At 37.6% G+C, this 19,142-nt stretch overlaps 1 protein-coding gene across 1 annotated transcript in view; it reads left to right on the top strand.

The window, feature by feature from the left end:
- LOC122812984 (E3 ubiquitin-protein ligase rnf213-alpha-like) overlaps positions 1–19,142 on the top strand; it is a 1,982,151-nt gene that overhangs the window by 1,732,651 nt on the left and 230,358 nt on the right. Inside the window, 3 exon segments of the mRNA XM_044085079.1 lie at positions 7,443–7,543; positions 9,234–9,479; positions 15,209–15,341. Coding sequence (XP_043941014.1) covers positions 7,443–7,543; positions 9,234–9,479; positions 15,209–15,341 — 480 coding nt within the window.

Raw genomic sequence — 19,142 nt, 5'->3', positions numbered from 1 at the left:
TTCTGTTTGTTTTGTTTTCATGCCAAGTAGTGTTTTAAATAACTGATTTGTGTGCTGTTTAAAACATTCTTTAGTGTTTCCTTGCTGTTTTTTCTGCTTTCTGCTGTTTAAACATGTTAGTGTATCACTGCTGTTTTTCTGCTGTTTAAATCATTTATTTAGTGTTCCCTGCCTACATTAGTGTAGCTAGCAGCTGTAGCATAGTCCAGATACATCTAGGTCTGTTTGTAGTGGCTGTTATATTCTTAGCACATTTTCCAAGCCATCTTTGATTAGAAGGGGCCCTTCTGCACTCTTGTGAGAGAAGTGTGCTGAATGGAACCTGTCTGGTAAAGGGTGATTGGTCTAGGGCTTGGAATAAGCACCCTTATTGGTTCTTTTGAACTTTTTAAAAAAGTTTTCTTTCTTAAATTTTTAGCTTGTGGCATTTAAGTCCGGAGTTTGAGCGAGTTTCTGCTTATTTGTGTCTCGGGCAGCACTGCACAATTGTGTGCCATAGCCAGACAGATAATTTTAACAGTTTTTCCCTTAGATACAGCTGTAATACATTAGTGTAGTCCTAATCTTTAGTACATTTCCAGTTTAATAAGTATTGCTAGTGAGCTGTGACCCATTAAACCAGCAGCCAAAAACCCCATCAGAAACACGCATCTACAGAGCGCCTCCTAGATCAGTCCTGAAAGCACCCCCTTTTCGATAACAGTTCTTCACCTAGCATTATGAACAGTTGGACTACCCTTGTTTCTCCTGCCAGCCTTGTTGACTTGGGTCTCCTGAGGCAGTATATGAATTGCATCATGTACACTGACAACCCTGTACTAATTACTCACTGTAGTACAGAGTATGAGAGGTGTATCTACACCAAGAATCTTGAATCCCTGCTCTCAGACACTCGAAACAGTAACAGTGAAGAGGTTGTCAACTCACCCACCACTACTCATGCACATAGTATGACTACTTATGCACTTAGTACCACTACTCATGCACATAGTACCACAACTAATGCACATAGTACCACTACTCATGCACTTAGTACCACTACTCATGCACATAGTACCACTACTCATGCACTTAGTACCACTACTCATGCACATAGTACCACTACTCATGCACATAGTAGCACTACTCATGCACTTAGTACCACTATTCATGCACATAATACCACTACTCATGCACTTAGTACCACTACTCATGCACATAGTACCACTACTCGTACACATAGTACACATTCAACACATAAATCAACATACACAGAAGTTCTCTCAAAAAACTTACAAAAACACCAGAGAAATCCAAAACACAAGACTGCTACAACTAACACAGGTCCCACAGCACCCAAGACACATAGCAACAACACCAGTGTCTCACCTACCAGGCACTTAAAGTGTAACACTCATAAACCAAATTTTATTGTCATTGGAGACTCCATAGCATTATGATTCTGTCATAGCTCATGTTAGAATGAACGACCTAAGACATACCTCACTGGACTATATGAAGAGAGACATGATTGAGGTCCCTGAATATGTGTCCCAGGCAGATATGTCCCTAGCCTTAAACAGCATATTACCCTCACCTAGAATGATGCCACAGTAGAAACAAAAAATTATCAATTTCAATAATTGGCTTAGTTTTTGGTGTCATTTCAAGGGGATCCAGTTTCTTTCAGCTTGGGATGACATGGTCGACAAACCTTACTGTTTTGACAGAGACAGTTTGCAGCTGGCACCACTAGGCTTTTGGCTAAAAGGCTGTTGCCTCCCTCATAGTGTCTTTTTTTAGGCAAGGTCTCAAAAACAAAATTGCCGATGTGAAAATTGGTAGTCATAACAAAATAAGGGTTGCTCTGATAAACACTAGGAGTGTAAACCAAAAACTGCACACCCTGTAAGCACTCCTGTCACTGGAGGATGTAGATGTCTGTGCAATCACAGAAACCTGGTTCAAGGCCTCAGTAAGTACCCCAGCCTTGCAAGTATACACTGCTTTACACACCTTCAGATCGCAAAACAAATGAATGAGAACAAAAGGAGGCTGTATTTCTATCTATATTAGACATAAATTTAACTCCCAGCTACTGTAGTTAGACAGGACAACTCCATGGAGTTACTACAAGTTCAGATTACTGTGGGTAAGACCCCCATTCAAGCATAGTTTTAGATCCCCCTGCATGGAACATAATGTGCATGAGGCCTACTTGACCAAACTGGAGTCAATCCAGATATTGCCAAACAGAGATTTCAATTATCCCTCCATCAACTGGGAAATCTACTCTAGACTTAACTCAGTAGTGCAAAAGTTCCTTGACTTTGTTAATTCAAATGCCCTGGAACAAATTGTTCAACCCCCAACAAGAGGAGCGAACATACTAGATTTCCTCCTTACTAACATGAAAAACAGATGTACCACCTCAACTTTCAGACCCTCATTCATTAAATCGGATCACAAATCAGTGACCTTGAACTCACAAAGGGTGCAGTCAGACTAAAAAAATTCACCAAGGCAAACTGTACCCTCCTAGGGGAAGGTATAAATGCATTCCAGGCCCCACCCCCATCCAGTATCTACAAACTTTACAACAAACGCAAAACATTTCTTTCTAGGAAAACTAAGGTGAGGCCCCAACAATGCAAAAGCCCCTTCCTCATCCTCAATAGGCCAATATGATATCCGATCCTGTAAATTTGAGGAAAAAACTTAGCAATCACAGCCAAGGATAACCATAAGGCCCTTTACAGCTATGTACGCAGCCTAAAAGTTAGGACTCAAGCATGTGCCGAACTAGTGACTAACGGTATCACACCACACTGATTCCGCAGAGATAACAAATCTGTTGAAGGACAGATTTGGTGAAAATTTCACTCCCTTGTCCCCTCCAAACGTATCACAAAGCTCACTCCCATTTTCATGCCACCCTACATATCTGAGGAGCAGGTCATTAAAGTCTTGTCTAAGGCTAAAAACACTGCCTCTATGAGACCAGACGGCATCCCCAGGCTGTCGTCTAAACAAACTAAAACATGAACTAACATCACCATTAAGTACCCTATTCAATCACAGCCTAACCACAGGCTATGTTCCTGTGGAATGGAGAACAGCAACAATTATTCCCCTCCACAACAGTGGCTTAGCAACAGACACAGGAAATTATAGACCCATAAGTCTGACCAGCCTCATCTGTAAGGCCATGGAATACATCATCATGGACTTCATAAATAAAGACATGGGCAACCTCCAAACCCTGGTTCTGACCCAATTTGGCTTCGTCAAGGGCAGATCCTGCTTGTTAAACTTGGTGGATTTCTTCAAAAATGTGACCAGGACCATTGATGAGGGCAAATCTGTGCACACAGCAGACCTCGACTTGGCCAAGGACTACAATTCTACACTCAGGCATTACCAATAAACTTAGCAAATTGAATGTAAACCCCATTCTTTTAAGATGGGTTGTCAACTGGCTCACAAACTGGACACACACTATCAAAGTGGGTGACTTCACATCAACCAGCAGACCTGCCACAAGGGTCAGTGCTGGGCCTCCTACTGTTTGGTATATATGTCTCAGAGGTTCAGGCCAAAACTAAGGGGCTGTGGCTGACCAAGTTTGTGGATGACTGCATATTGGGTGCAATTACTGAATCCCCAAATGATATCAGTATACTTCTGTTGGGTCTTACACAGACCAACAACTGGTGTCTTAGTCATGGACTCAAACTAAATGCAAAGAAATGCATCATCATTCCTTTCAGTAAAAACAATGTCCCTTCACACTATCAAATTAACAACAATACCCTATGTACCTACAAAGTGGTAAGGGATCTAGGATCACAAGTAGACTGCAACCTTAACTTTGACCATGTAGTAAGGAAGGCCTTCTACATAGCACACCTGATTAGCAAAGGCATCACCTCTAGAATAAAGGAGGTTATAACCCCTCTATACTAGTCACTAATCAGGCCCATAATTGAGTATAATGCCTGTTTTGGCATGTACCACACAAAGCACCTTCAGCAATTGGAGAGACCTCAGAGGTTTCTAAACAAAGAGAATCAAGGGACTCTAGCATGTGCCGTACACAGACCGACTAATATCCCTGTCACTATACCCACTATCGTATAGACTTCTTAGGGGAGAAGTATGCCTGGTTTATAGAGCAATCTCCAACCCAAACCTAATAAATTTGCTGCACATCCATAAATCAAATGGGACTAGAGCTACCCATTCCAGGGACCTAAATATGGCCTGAAACTTGAATAGAACATGCCGGAGGGACAGATTTGTCTCCCAACAAATGCCTCGCCTTTGGAATAGCCTGCCAATTCATGTGAAGCAGAGCACCTCTATGACACTGTTCAAAAGGAATCTGGACAAGTGGATGGGGCACCGTAAATTCATACTGGGGATAGCACACACAACCCTCCTGGACATTGGCAGTCATTACTAAATACAGTCTTGGGTACTAACTAGAGTATATATGTTATTACATTGGGATGAAATGGCTGGGTTTGAAATTACCTCTGGGTCGATATTCTAGTAACCTCCTGTGATCCTAAGCAGTAGCAACAGGAGTTTGTTTTCACCAAAGGGGATTCCACTACTGATCGGCTTTTTCCTGGAGTGCAAGACAGCCATTTTGTTTTATTGCCGGTGATGCTTATATGCTGTTGAACTGTACTTGCTGAGAAGCATATCATCAGGGAGGAGGATTGTTGAACTCACAAGTGGTACACCATCTGTTAGTATAGAGTTGGACTTTGATAACATATTCTGTTTGTACCAGCTTGTACACCAGTGATGTATCATTTGTAGATGACAAACAATGCTGGGATAGAGTAACTACTATGAGAGATGTGTGCATGCCGCACTGCGTTTTCAAAATGGGGCAAGACTACATACACGGTTCTCCCCATTGTGTACTTAGGTGACTTATTAAGGACATTCCAGTCCTGTTCTACTGCACATCATTTATGAATAACAAGTGACAGCTAAACATAAATACTTTACATGGAGGACGTTCATTGAAGTTTAAATTACTTGACATAGCAAGTCAAACAGTATAATTATAACCAAAATATAAGTATACGTTTAGCAAGACACTTACTTATATCCTGCTGTTGTTGTATACAAAGCTTTCATTACAAGATTAACCATTGTCTCTAAAACATTGATATTTATCAATAAATCATAAGCAGTATAGTTTTGTCTTAAACAAAGGATAATTTTGGTAATTCCTGACCTGATATAGTAAATAACCACTCAGCAAGGACAACTCTTTTAAATGCTTTCTCCTGTATGACTAAGTGAGATACCAGCCCTTTTTTTTGTTTTGATTTTTTGAGATGCCAGACTTTCCTAATCTTAGAGATCTAACCATATAATGGTGATCTGAAGTTTCAATCAAGTGAGTTAGTGGAGGGCCATACTTTACATGAAGTTGTTTGAAAATAAGTGAAAAAAAAAAACATAAAATTGACTCTCATTGTAACTGGAGCCACCTTACATAATGGTGCCTGCACAAAAACTGCTATGAGTCAACACATCCTAGCGTATTGTTTTGCAGCATCCTATAGTATAAGTTCAGCACAGTGACCAGCATAATTTCTTCTAATTTGGAGTTAACATATTTGTGCCAATTGCCTATCTGAACTCAGGAGTGAGAAAACTAGTAAGTCTTTAATTGAACATAAGTTGCTTCAATACCTCATTAACACAGATTTCAATGTAGTATTGAACTGTGAGAGAAAGGTCAACCCAACCCCCAGGTATTTGTACTGTTTGACCATAGTTATGAAATTATTCAGAGGATCCTATAACATAAGTTGCTTGGCTTCATTCACTCTTTGAGGAGTGGCATATTTAATTTTTATTATTTTATTTTCATTAACAGATACTACTGCCAAGATATGTTAAATTCTTTTCTTTAGAGATTCATATGTATATATATATATATATATTTTGCTGGTTCTGCCATCATTATACAGTACAAAGTTAATCAGCATGTATTTAGAAAAGGCTATGATCAAATCATTACTAAAAAGGTGGGAACAATTACCCTAAAATGAAGCCCTGTAATATTCCTACATTAAAGATACCAGCTTTGAAAATGCTGTTACTAGCTTTGACAACAGATAGTATGCCTATTAATCACTCAAGTACCTACTGTCAGGTTTTGACAACAGCAAGATTTAAAGATTCAGATGTTCTTTTCAGTCGATAGAAATGTCTCAGTCAATAAATTAGTCTCCAGACCAGAGTAAATCACATTTGTGATGTAGATTTGGCTATATAAGTGTAAAACCCTTTTCTAAAACTCTGTTGTATGTATGCCAGTAACCCATATTTATTAACATAATCTAGTAACTGTCCATTAATAATCCTTTATAGTAATTTAGCTAAGACACGTAGGATAAATATAGATCTAAATTTCTTTACTGATTTTGGAGGTGGGATTTCAGATAGTGGCCAAATGGTGGTATATGTTGCTTAAACAGGTGCAGAACAACCCAGTGGGTGAGAGAAGATTGTTCATATGAGTTAGTTGTTTTCCTGCTAATTTAAGATAAGAATGGTATAGAGCTGGTTCCAGTTAAGGAGGTGGAAGTATGATTCCAGCTCCTGTTACATAGCTAACGGAGACCTTCCTAAAATAAAATTAAGGACTTCCTTCACTCATGCTATATTGGCCAGGATTGTTGTGTCATTTGACTAGCACTAGCAGGGTTATTGTCACTAGCATTTAAATGTGGTTATTAAAAATATTAAGTAAGTTGTCCTCACCCAGACTGAGTCCACATTGTTCTTGATTAATATTTAGAACTTGCATTATTTTCCTGTTTAGTTTCCGAATGCTTTAGAGTTATCCACAAATAGTGTTTAGAATTGAAGCATTTGTAGTTTTCCTGGAAGCTATGTTATTTCTCCTAAAATCTGTCAGGTGTGTTATATCAGAGGCTTTACCATTGATAATAAGTCTGTCTGTTCATCCTAACAGCTGGCACATACCAACAGACATTACAGCACTGGCATTTGATTTGAACAGAGACAAATATGATAACTAAATGTATGGTGAATAACAGAAAGCAAACATACAAACAGGCATCACATCCATTGAAAAAGACTATTAGTACGTTGTACATGGAATGTTATCAATGGGAGTTTAAAATCCTGTCTATGCAGTTAATCCCCTGTGGCACACTAATTACTAATTTGTAAAATTCCTGAGATTAATTTGTATGCTAATATTCCTGCATATATTCGTAATGTTATGCAACACAAAGCATATGTTTGTCTGACTATTTTACACAGATTCAAGAACAAACAGTCCACTGTGTATTACTGCCTTCTTTGATTTATTTGTCATTTAAAAGCAGCCCACAGAAAAAGTCTGTTTTGTATGTTGTCATTTTCTGCTTTTTAAAACCTTTTAACTTTTCTAATTGCAGAAAGGAAACAAAATCAGTGGGATGAATACTTATCATCAAAACAAACCAGACATATGTGGGAAAAACAATTTATGGATAGTATTATTACCCCTGTGCTGAAGGTAAGTCTTCAAAAGAAGCCTTATAATAGAGAAATGGGCATGTGGTGTAATGGATACATAATGGCCCTCACCTAAGTACTGGTTTCATCATGTAAATTATTTGCAAACATTTTCTTATTTTACCTTGCATCCTTTTTTATCTGGTTATAAACTCTGACCTGAGCCTGAAAATAGTTCATGTAGATATGTGCTGTACTTCACTCATCGAATGTATAAATAAAATAAATAAATAAAATGACAATTCACCAGGGACATCCGAAGTTCTCATGCATCCAATAATTGCTTGCTCATTTCAAGTGGGAGGATGAAATCTGTACTGGAAATGGGAAGCATGGCTCTAGAAGAGGTATAGATACTAGATTTGTAGTACACTCCAGTACATGTTTAAGGATGAGCAATGACTTCACCAGTTTGCTAGCTTCTTGTCTAGATGACCCCCCCACTCAGTTGGAGGACAGCTGCAACAACCATTGATGCTTGGTTGTGTAGGGAAAGGAGCTATCCCATTAAAGAATGCCAGGAAGACAAACTTTTTGCTCCAAGAGGGGTTCATGTTATAGTCAGAAATAAAATTTATGACTGTGTTCTGTCAGTAGGGTTTGAAGTATCCTGAAGATTCTGAAAGATGTTTATTTCTCCCCTTGTTCAAAATCAAAATATTTTGCAGCTAGGCATTTGCTGTTTATTATCATGCCCATTAGATGCTAAGGTCTGTGATTTATGCTTTCCAGCCATAGTTTAATTACTATCCCAACTTGACGGCATGTGATGGGACTCTTATCCTGATCTATCCTTTGGAAAGGTGGGTGTAGTCAAGAATCAAGGGTCTGAGCCAATAACATAACAAAGAAGGATAAAGCCCTGACTATGGTACAGGTGACCCAGGATTGATTAGCATGTTTATTGCTTGTAGGAGCTGGGCAGGGAGGAAGGGAGTTTGCAGATGCTGCATCCTCACCCATCCTGGGAGGGTGCAAGCAGCTCTAGATTGTCACTTGGGTGGCACCTAATGGGAGCATTCAGTGATTAACCCACAGTGCTTGGACCTAGGGAGCATAAATTGCCATTGTCCAAATGCGTGAACCAGAGGATTCAAAATATGGAGCCATGCTGTTCATGGTGGCAGAATACAGTGATGCTTGAGGAGATGCCATGGGGAATGGACACCTCAACAGGAGAGGATAGACAACACCCCTCAGGACCAGCAAGCTGGATCACTCCCTTCCACTCATATCTTGCCACTGCAGTAACAGGTGAGAAAATAAAGCTTTGTGGGCAGGAACATATGGTAAGTCTCTCACCATAACAAAAATCCTGTGAGTAAGCAAAAAAAAAAAAAAAAATCAAGGGTCTGTATGGGTACTGCTATTGTAGCTTTATGTTTCATTATAACCAGCTCCTTTTTGTATAACCCTATTTTATCCAGATTACTGATATAGGTTAAAATGTGCAATGCAAACTCACTGCTTTCTCCCTTTGTATGCAGTAAAATAGAATCTTTCTCATTGCATTGGCAATGCTGTCATAGCTTTCTTGAACTATAGTGGGAAAGCCAGGTGCATGGCATATACAGATTTCTATGGCACTGAAGTTTATTTTTTAAATAGTAGTGCTAACTACATATGAGAATAGTTGTATTTCTGCCCAGTTTGCAGCTTTGATAACAGCATCGTTTCCTTTACTTTTTCAGCATTTAGATAAAACATTAATGCAGCTCCATCAGGAAATCAGTAGTGATAAAAGTGGAGGCACCCCACTGCAGAAAATGTTAAATGGTGATCCGTCAACTTTGCTCTGTCTTCCTAAAACAAAAGTGACTGACTGCTCAGAGGTGTGGACATGCCGGCAGAGGGTGACCGTGGAATATTTCACTCTCATAGTGGAGCAGGAGGATGGCAGGCATTTTACACCAGTCCTGTGGCAGTTTCTTCAGCAGGTACCACAGCAGGATTTTACATTTCATGTATTTTGTGGTCAGGGTGACTTAGAAACTTTTAGCAAAGAGCTTATAGCAGTTACAACACAAATCTCTGAACTGAATCTCATTTTGCACAGCTTTTGGTTTCTTTGTATTTAATTGTATTGCTTTTACTGCTGCACGTTTCTTTGGGTTCTCCTTTTCATTACACTGGCACTGACCTCTGCACAGGCTACATGCTGTTTTCTGGTGGAAGATACTTGGGTTTATAGTGTCAGAAGTACTGTTTGTCTTGGACAATAAATGGCTGGCAGAAGCCATGGAAGCACTTCATAATCAGTTTCTCTCCTCACCTCAGGGAATATCTGTCTTCCATTACTATTATTGTTGGTGGACACCAAGGGTCAGATATAAAATGCATTGTTTTTGAAAAGTCAGTGTGTTCAGATGCTGCCTTCCTTTTTCTGTATGACAATTACTTTTGAATTTAACATAAATAAATAAATATATATATATATATATATATATATATATATATATATATATATATATAGTTTACATGCATTTTTCTGGTCATGTCTTGTCTTTAAGCAAATTTTTCAGCTCCATAAGAAAAATGCATCCAGTTTTATTTTTATTATCTTGTTAACATGACAAGCGGACTATACCCAAGGCTATTTTCAGGTGTGACACAGATGAACTGCCTGGTTAAGTAAGTTGTAAAAGAATAATGTCCTGTGGCAACTAAACAACTCTAGTGATATGCACGAAGCACCAAATAACAGGACAGCTAGAATCCAAAACAGTTAGTTTCCTTTATTCTCACAACCAAACGAAGATGCAAAAATGAGGTTAAGCGCTTTCATCTAGATAGCTAGACTTCCTCAGAACATTGATCATAACAATTCTCCCCATTATATACCTAAAAAGCCCGCCATTTACATCAATCATTCAATTTTGTATACAAATGTCATTCCTATCAAGATTTAAAGATATAAAAATATATTATGAATTATATATAATTCATAATATATTTTATATCTTTAAATCTTGATAGGAATGACATTTGTATACAAAATTGAATGATTGATGTAAATGGCGGGCTTTTTAGGTATATAATGGGGAGAATTGTTATGATCAATGTTCTGAGGAAGTCTAGCTATCTAGATGAAAGCGCTTAACCTCATTTTTGCATCTTCGTTTGGTTGTGAGAATAAAGGAAACTAACTGTTTTGGATTCTAGCTGTCCTGTTATTTGGTGTTTCGTGCATATCACTAGAGTGGTTAAGTAAGTTGCTCAGAGTTGCACAGTAACCTAATGGAGGCTACATAACTATGCTATATGAGTTTGTACTAGGGACTTCCTGATTTCTTTTCTCATCAAACAGTAATATTTTCTCTGGCTTTGCAAGCTTCTCCACCCAGATCCTCGACACATTTTAGTTAAGCCTGCACCAGGAGCACATAGAAAAGGTTTCTATTCATATCTCTGGAAGCCTATTTTCATAACTTTTGTTTATCTGTTTATGTGGTTAGCTTATATATGTGGAAGCCAGGCTGAGTCAGCTTTGCTCTTACTTTACTAGTCTCCAACCCACTCTAACAAACAGAAGATGCATTAAAACCCATGTGTTACACATGTGGGGAAAATGCGTGCACTTGCATTATGTAATTGTAAACCACTGGAGTTTTGTTGTTTCACTCATTTCTCCAATTCTCTTACTGGCTACAGCTGGCTGTCCATTCATTCATTTGCATTTTAGTGACTGCCCTAAAAGCTATGAGTCTTATTACAGTTGTGTCTCATTTACACTGCTAGAGTTTCTTAATAATTGCAGTTTATATTTCTTTACCATTATATTGCTGGCCCAGATCATTCCTAAAGGTTCTGAAATATTAAATTATTTAAGTGCAGTGAATAAAAATAAATATGCTACTATAGAAATAATATTATTATGTGTTAGAATATAAATGAAGATTGTTTCTCAGAAGAACCCACTAGGAGGTCAATGATGTATCTTTTTTTTTCTGAGTTACCAGTTTATCTCTGGCTTTTAGAGTAGTGTACTTTGCATGGATAGCTGTCTCATACATTTTGTACTTTGTTCTACCTCACATTTAGCAGTGAAGTGTTCCCTTCCTTTCCTGTATCCTGATTGTTATATGCAGATTAACCATCCTTGCCTTTGTTTCGGGGCAGCCTGAGTGCATTGCATCATCGCCTGCTGTTTTTCTGTGTTGACCAGCTCTGATCAGGGGTGTAGCAAGGAATTCTGGAACTGGGCAGTATCTTCCTTACTAATACCCCTTCCACAGGGGACATTGTAGCCATATATTTCTGATTTATAAACCAAGGCTCTGTGCTGCTAGCTCTTCCCAATATAACTGTGCTATTTATGATTTATCCTAAATATGGATTTAGTAACCGCGGTGGTGGTGCTGCGGTAGCATTGTCACCTCACAGCAAGACGTCGCGTTCGATTCTCAGCTAGAGTGTCTTCTGTGTGGAGGCATGTGTGAATGGGCATACCTTCGTTGAAGGTTGTGCGTCAGGGCTGGTAACTCGGCACGTAAAAATCAACTACCAATCATTAGCGGAACGGAGTTCCACTGTGGCGACCTCTAACCGGGAAAAGCCGAAAGACACAACATCCTAAATATGGAATTAAAGATGCAACAATTATACTTAAGTTGTTGTATAAAAACTTTTAATTGCATAGCTAATAATTTAATAAACATGTATCACTCTGGACATGATAACCTTCTTTGCTGGCTCAGTGATACCCTTTTAATTTCACCTATCTGAAGCTGTTAAAAGTAGTGCTGTTGTACTGAATAAAAAAAATTGACCCCTTTAAAATTAAATTTTATACAAGGCTGACTTGGTGTATGCTTTGCTATACATATCCCTGACTTTTAGTCAAGCACTGTTTTTTAACATCTTTATTAAATAACATCAGAAGCGCAGCTGGTTCAGGTAGCTCTGTGGGCCAGTGCTATAAACCAGCACCCTACCCCTTCAGCTCTTCAACTGAAGAGAAAAAAAGAAAAAGTACTTCATTGTGATAAGGAATAAATGATTGGTTTATTTAAGTTATATCTATGTGCCCCCCTAGCAAAAAAAAAAAGCATGCATTTCTTCTACTGGCAAATCAGCCATTCTGTCCCATTTCTGCGCCCTGCTACAGTGCTCAGGTTTTACGTAATAAAAAAACAGATTTTTTTTAAACTTTAAACTGTAGCAAACTGTTTTCTACACTGCATCAAGCAGTTGCTACAATTTAGACCACACATGGAGTGCTAAAGAGGTCAGGTTTGACTGCAAATGCAATATCGGCTTTTAAGAAACGGTATTACATTAAAGAATGATTTGAATTGGCTGATCATGCTCCCCCCCAACACTTTGTACCTGGGGCTGTTGCTCTTCTCGCCCAGCACTAGCTGTGCTACTGAGTAACATTTTAAATACTGACATAAGTTCACATAGATTGATAGAAGAGAAAACAGATACTAATAAAATTATTTATTGTTACTTTCATGCAATATGCAGTTTGTTTTTAGCAATTATGATTCACCCCAAGATTACATAAACTGCTCAAGTCCTGCTTTTCTTTAAACCTCACTCCTCCTGAGCATTGTTCTGCATGTACTGTTCGAACAAATTCCATTTATTTCTATGTGATTTGCTCCTCCCCTTTTCTAAAGAGCCTGCCTCCAGTTCATTTATCTCCTTCACAACATTCAGTACTTTAATTGTAGTTGGTTTAGATTTTGATTTTCTAGTAATTGTATTTTGGCAGCCAATAGCATTCAACTTAGTAAGGCCTTACTGTGTCCATGCAGTTCATATCCTATGGCCCAGCTCAAAATAATAATTTCTTTAGTAATAACTATTTGCTCCCCCAATATTTCAGACAAAGTATTCTGTAGGGAATATTTAAAATTTGCCAGATTATTATATTTCCAAAAATACTTGTTGCCAAGTTACGTCTCTTTTTTATCACACTTCTGGCATTTGCTATCTACCTGAGAAGTGGTTATCTGAAGTCTGTGGTATAAAAATAACTATGAAAACACTTCCAAGTAAAAATCTTAAACTTTATGGACTTTGTTACATATTTGGGAGCCGTACAGCTGTCCCACAATGGTTCCTTTGTAATTTGCCTTTACAGTCTCTCTTCTCAATCTTTTTTTTTTGCCTCCTTTGATTGATTCCTATGGCTGCCATAAATTATTTTATATGCCCTACTAATTTTTAATTTTTAATAGCAGTTTCTGTATGAGACTCAACTAAAAACTTTACCAGATCTGATGTTTCACTTAGTACTCCCCTATCCCTTTTACTTTGCCTGTACTCTGCTATTAATCCCTGGCAGGGAAGGGAGTCCTTAACCTGCAGTCCAAATTTTTGTTTGGCCGGATCCCAACCTATTGCCTGTCTAGTTATTTTTCCAAGTAATTGGTTCCTTTGCTATTTTTCACCAACAAATTCGAGTCACTCTTACCTGTTTTCTGTATCCCCTACTTGCAGTCATCCCTAATGGCAAAATATCCTTTCTCCATTCCTGTGTTTGCTGGCTTAGTTCTTAGAATGCTTTCTGTTACTTTATGAGTATAATATCCTATACGGTGGTTGTTATTCTCCTTAAGGACCTGCATCCAAAATCCTATTGTCTCCTTATTTCTTGAAGCCCCCCTTCATCATTATCCCATTCCACTTTGATTAATAACCTTCTGATTGTGTTATATTTATGAGCCTTACCTGTATAGATCTAAAGCATATTCAACAGCTTTCAGTTTCTTAGTTTTTGTATTGTTTTCTATTTAGTTTCTTTCCACACATCCTTAGCTGCCATAACAAAATCTTTTTTAATCCATGCACTTAAATGCTTCTTCTTATCATGTCCCCATAAATCTGGCTATTGCTAAAACAGTTCATGTTTGGGTACATAGTGTAACACTATAGCCTTTATTTTACTGCCTCAAAATGTTCCACAACACTGAAATGTCCTTTTTTGGATTTTTCAAGTACAAAATAAAGTCATCTGCACACGAATCAAACTTTTCTTGATTACCATACCAGTTATATCATTGAATTTGTGACTCCCTTATTTTCTTTGCCAGTGGTTCTAAATATAAATCAAATCACAAGAAGGAGGACCCCCTTGGTCAAACTTGATAACTAACTACCAATATCGTACTTACTGACAATAAGAAGACCATCACATATCCCACCCTTTCTCCACTCTTCATCAAGTACCAGCCGTTTCTCTAACACTGATTAATTCCCTACTTTAGTGTCAGTCCCTGTGCTATGAAAATAAATAGTGTACGTAGCGTGTGCCTCTCTTCTGTCTGATTCCATAATCATTTATCCCTTGTTCTTTGTAGAATGTCTGTCCACATATATATATTCTGTGCTGTAAATGTTGAAATGTTGAACAAAACTAAACCTACTTATTTCTTTAGTATTGCATTTTGTATTGTTCTTTAATATTTTTGATGTGCTATATGTTGCTGTCCCAAGTAATTCATGTAGTCTAACTCTTCATGTGACCCCTTTAAGAAGTTTCCAGATCTAGATGATTTCACCCAGTCACCAAAATGCAACCAGATAATGAGTCAGATAAAGTAAATGTTAATACCCAACAAAGTCTAGCCATGTGCTTGTTTAATACTGCATGAGGAAACTAACAGGCCTGATTCACCTCTGAGATGTGTTACACTAATTTGCCTTTTCTATCTAGATTTCCTTCCTGAAACATGTGAACCATCTACCATCTGTTATTTGCCTGCAGAGAGACCTGCTGAGACACTGTCAAGATATCTCTGATCTGGGGACAAAGACCATTTCACAGTTTATAATGCAGCTGCCATCAGGTAAACAGCCTACCATACAGAATGATTCTGCATGTTTGAGTTTAATGGTATTAAAAAGGCTACAACATTTATACCCTACAAGGGTGTCTGCACTGGCTACTCCCCAAGGGAAGTGGAACTCCACTGTGCATCATTCTGTGAATGCTCGACTAGTGTTCATATTTCTTGTACCGAATATATGCAGATTGCTTTCTGCTGAAGAGTATCTATCAATGTGAGGATTCTTATGATTAAGAGTATGCCATGCAGTTCTGTCTGAAGGAAAATACATGTTAGTGTGAGTCAGTTTATGGTGGGAATAGAGCCTGTCCAGTGGCAAACTAGTGGACTGTATCCTTCAGTGAGATGCCTGACTTTTCTGCTCTCCACAAAAAATAAATAGCTAAATAAATAAATCCCGAGTTTAAATGCATTGCAAGGTATTGTGACAAAAAGCTAAGTGTTTTAATAAGCCAGTCATTTACTTGAGCTTTCAGACCTTGCCAGCTTTGGAAGAGGAGCTCTTGTAATCAGAAACCCACATACACTTTCAAAAGCTCCAAAATGGGTGAATATTTTTGCTTTTCAGAGTATTGTCTAATACTGTAATAGTGGTTGCATGTATGCCACCCAAGTATTCCATGAGATTCAGATTGAAATTGCTTCATCATTCACCTAGGTGTCTTAAATGCAGTGATGGAAGAAATTCTGTACAGTTTGGGCAAGAAAGGACAGAAACTAGTATTTGCCGATGACAAAGGTTGGTTTGCACTTGAACTGCAGTATAGCAATTTTGATTAAACAAGTGTGGCCAATAAAAAGAAAAAAAAGTGTATGGCTGTTTGCAAGCAGTTCTGCAGTGCATTCAGGATGCAATGTTATACATGATTTATTGTGGTGGATTCTCTAAAAATAGTACTTTTGACAGTTTGTAAGTATGCAATGGCTATTGTTGATCTGCATTTTGTTTTGTGCCAAAAAGATTGCCCTGCTGTGTTACTTTGAGCTAATCTGACTTGTATGAAGGACTACTATACTATGTATTAGCAGCCTGCCATTAGAGGGGGTTTTACTTTCTGGGAAATAATAACAAATGTTTTCTTGCATATTAAGTATCTTTTGATTCCACAACGAGCCAGTTAACTATATAAATTTGTAGTGGCTCAGAATGGACTACATTAAAGAAAAGTAGTATTTAAATAGAGGCAGCATGAACTCCCCTTATTTTAACATGATTACAAATGCCATTTTTGGCATTGTGTTATTTGGGTGCATGAGAATTAAAGAAAAAAATTGGATTTACTTTTTTATTATTTTATTCCATAAGCCTCAAAGAAATAGTGCATGTCTGTATAAAATATTGTTTCAAGCCAAACATGAACAGCTCCTTTGCTATTACTTCACATTATGATTGTAACCTGTAAATTAAATGATCTATTGCCTCAGCAACTGATATATATACTTACAAATCTCATTCATCGCTGCCCCGATATACCCCCATAGCACCAGCACTGTATCTTCTAAATCATTCTTCAGCTATCTTAGCTCAAACGTTTTACACTGTAACCTGTAGAACTACTGATCTACCAACTGCTCTGCAACACAGCATTTCTCAACATATCCACATCTCAGCATCATCCACCTGTACCCATGCTGAGAAGTGGGTATATTTTTTCTACTGCATTTAGCAAGCTTGTCCTGTGTAATTTACTTTACTGTACTCACTTTGTGTACTCTTTATACTGTTGTAATTTTTCCTTATTTTACTCACTTTATGTACTCTTTTTAGACTGCTTGCTTGTCTGTAACTAGTTCTCTGTATTCTTGTGGAGCTTTTCTCCCTGGGCCTCCGCTAAAAAAGGCTTCTGCTCAGTTGGACACTCCTGGTCAACAAATGTCAAATAAATAAATAAGGGTCATAAAGTTAAAACATAATCTGTTTGAACTTGTGTTTAAGATGGAGAAAGAGTAGTAGCAGGGTCAGTCTTAGGCCATTTGGATCTATGTGTCCCAGTAGGGCCCTGCTTCCTCAGGAATCCCACACCAAGCTTATGACAGGGTCCTTATGTCTTATGTGTCCCAGAGAATTGCCTGAGAAACACTATGGCAATGTGCAAGGCATGCTTTACTGCAACCTGTAAAAAATAAAAATAAATCAACAATACTAGTAACAGCACAAATTTAATGTATCACCTTGGCGAGAACTGTCTTCAAGGAGGTAATAAACAGTTTAACAAACGTCTTTAAATACCACACAGAACCCACCCCTTGTCTAATCATCATCCAATAAACATTAAAAAAGAAACAATACTGAAAGTAATTACTTAATAACTTCAGTTAAGTTTAGTTCCTTATTTAAACCTGATGGGTAAAGTGTATTATATTTGACCACAATAAATGAAGAAAGGGTGCCCCACAAAACGAACTAGACCACAAATAGTATGGATGAAGCACCTGAAGCCACGAACCACTTGAACACAACTTTATTACAAAAATAGTAAAACTACAATAGCAACGATAAACGCTTAACTTGTTCACCGCGTTTTTCGTTATCAATATAACTTCCTCACTTCGTTTTTGGCTTCAGGTGCCTCATTCATACTGTTTAAAGTGTATTATATTCAAAATGAAACACATTTCCTTATACCTTAAAACCTCTTTAAAATATTGAATATTTTTTGTAATAATATACTGCTTCTGCTTTTATTTTACTGTAATCACCATTTTGGCAACTGTGAAAGTGTTTCACTAATGAACTGTCCAGTTTACCTGTTGTACTATTCATACAATGTTTCTTTCGCCTAAAGGAGAATCTTCTTTTTGTTTCTCCAAAATAACTTGCTCAGCAAAAACACATAATATAAACTACATTTTTAATTGTGCAGTAATTATTTTCACTTAACCTTACTTTATTTCTCTTTACTCTAATAAAATCTTATGATACGATAAAATGACACACTGCAAACCCCCCAAATTTTTCTTAAAGTTAAAAATATATCCACCCTGGATAGATTCTTTAGGGCATGTAAAATAAATGTGTGTACTAGCATATTCTGAATAGTAGCATCCTGCACTATACTGCTTAACCAGATGGTAGTAAAAAAAAAAGTAATACGTAAATTACATAGGAAGCATACATATACACAGACATGTTTACATGGGAATAGTCATCACCCTAAGCAATTACATTTGGTATTACCGTTTTGGGAAATTTTAAGAGCTGTTAGAAATTGAAGTGACTGGATAGATTACTTAAGTGAATCAAAGTATTTAATTGATTTATTTAAAAATAGAGGATACATAATGGGTGATATTGTTAATTCTTATTGGTGTGCTAGTATAACTAATAGGAATGATTTACTTGGAAAATGCAGTGAAAATCTATAATGTATTAACATGTAAGGCTATGATTAATAAATATGAATTATGATATACGGTTATGAAGTATAATATATGCTCTGAGGAGAACTGTATGGTATTGTTAAACAATTCACCACTTTATTTCTGTTTTAACATTTCTTAAGACAAAATATAAGCTAAAATATATTTCTTTATTCTTAATACAAAGTAATAGCATATATTTTTGTCATGCAGTCTGAACTAGACTTAAGCCCAGGAAACCAGCATGGAAGGAGGGTTGGGGTGGTAGATGAGGAGCATCAGCTGATGGGCCCCACCAAAATGGTCAAAATTGCACCCCATGGTTGCTAAGGCTTGCCCTGATTAGCAGTGACTTGTGGCATGCTCCTCTCACCATTCACCTTACCCCATAAAATTCTGATCAAATAGGTATTATCTTTTGGTGAGCCAAATATGAAGGTG

Source organism: Protopterus annectens, chromosome 10.part0 (genome assembly GCF_019279795.1).
Source record: "Protopterus annectens isolate FY-2018-M chromosome 10.part0, PAN1.0, whole genome shotgun sequence".
In the NCBI taxonomy this organism is placed as follows: domain Eukaryota; kingdom Metazoa; phylum Chordata; order Ceratodontiformes; family Protopteridae; genus Protopterus; species Protopterus annectens.
The sequence above is the reverse complement of the archived record's forward strand: the minus strand, read 5'-3'. Positions and strand labels throughout refer to the sequence as shown.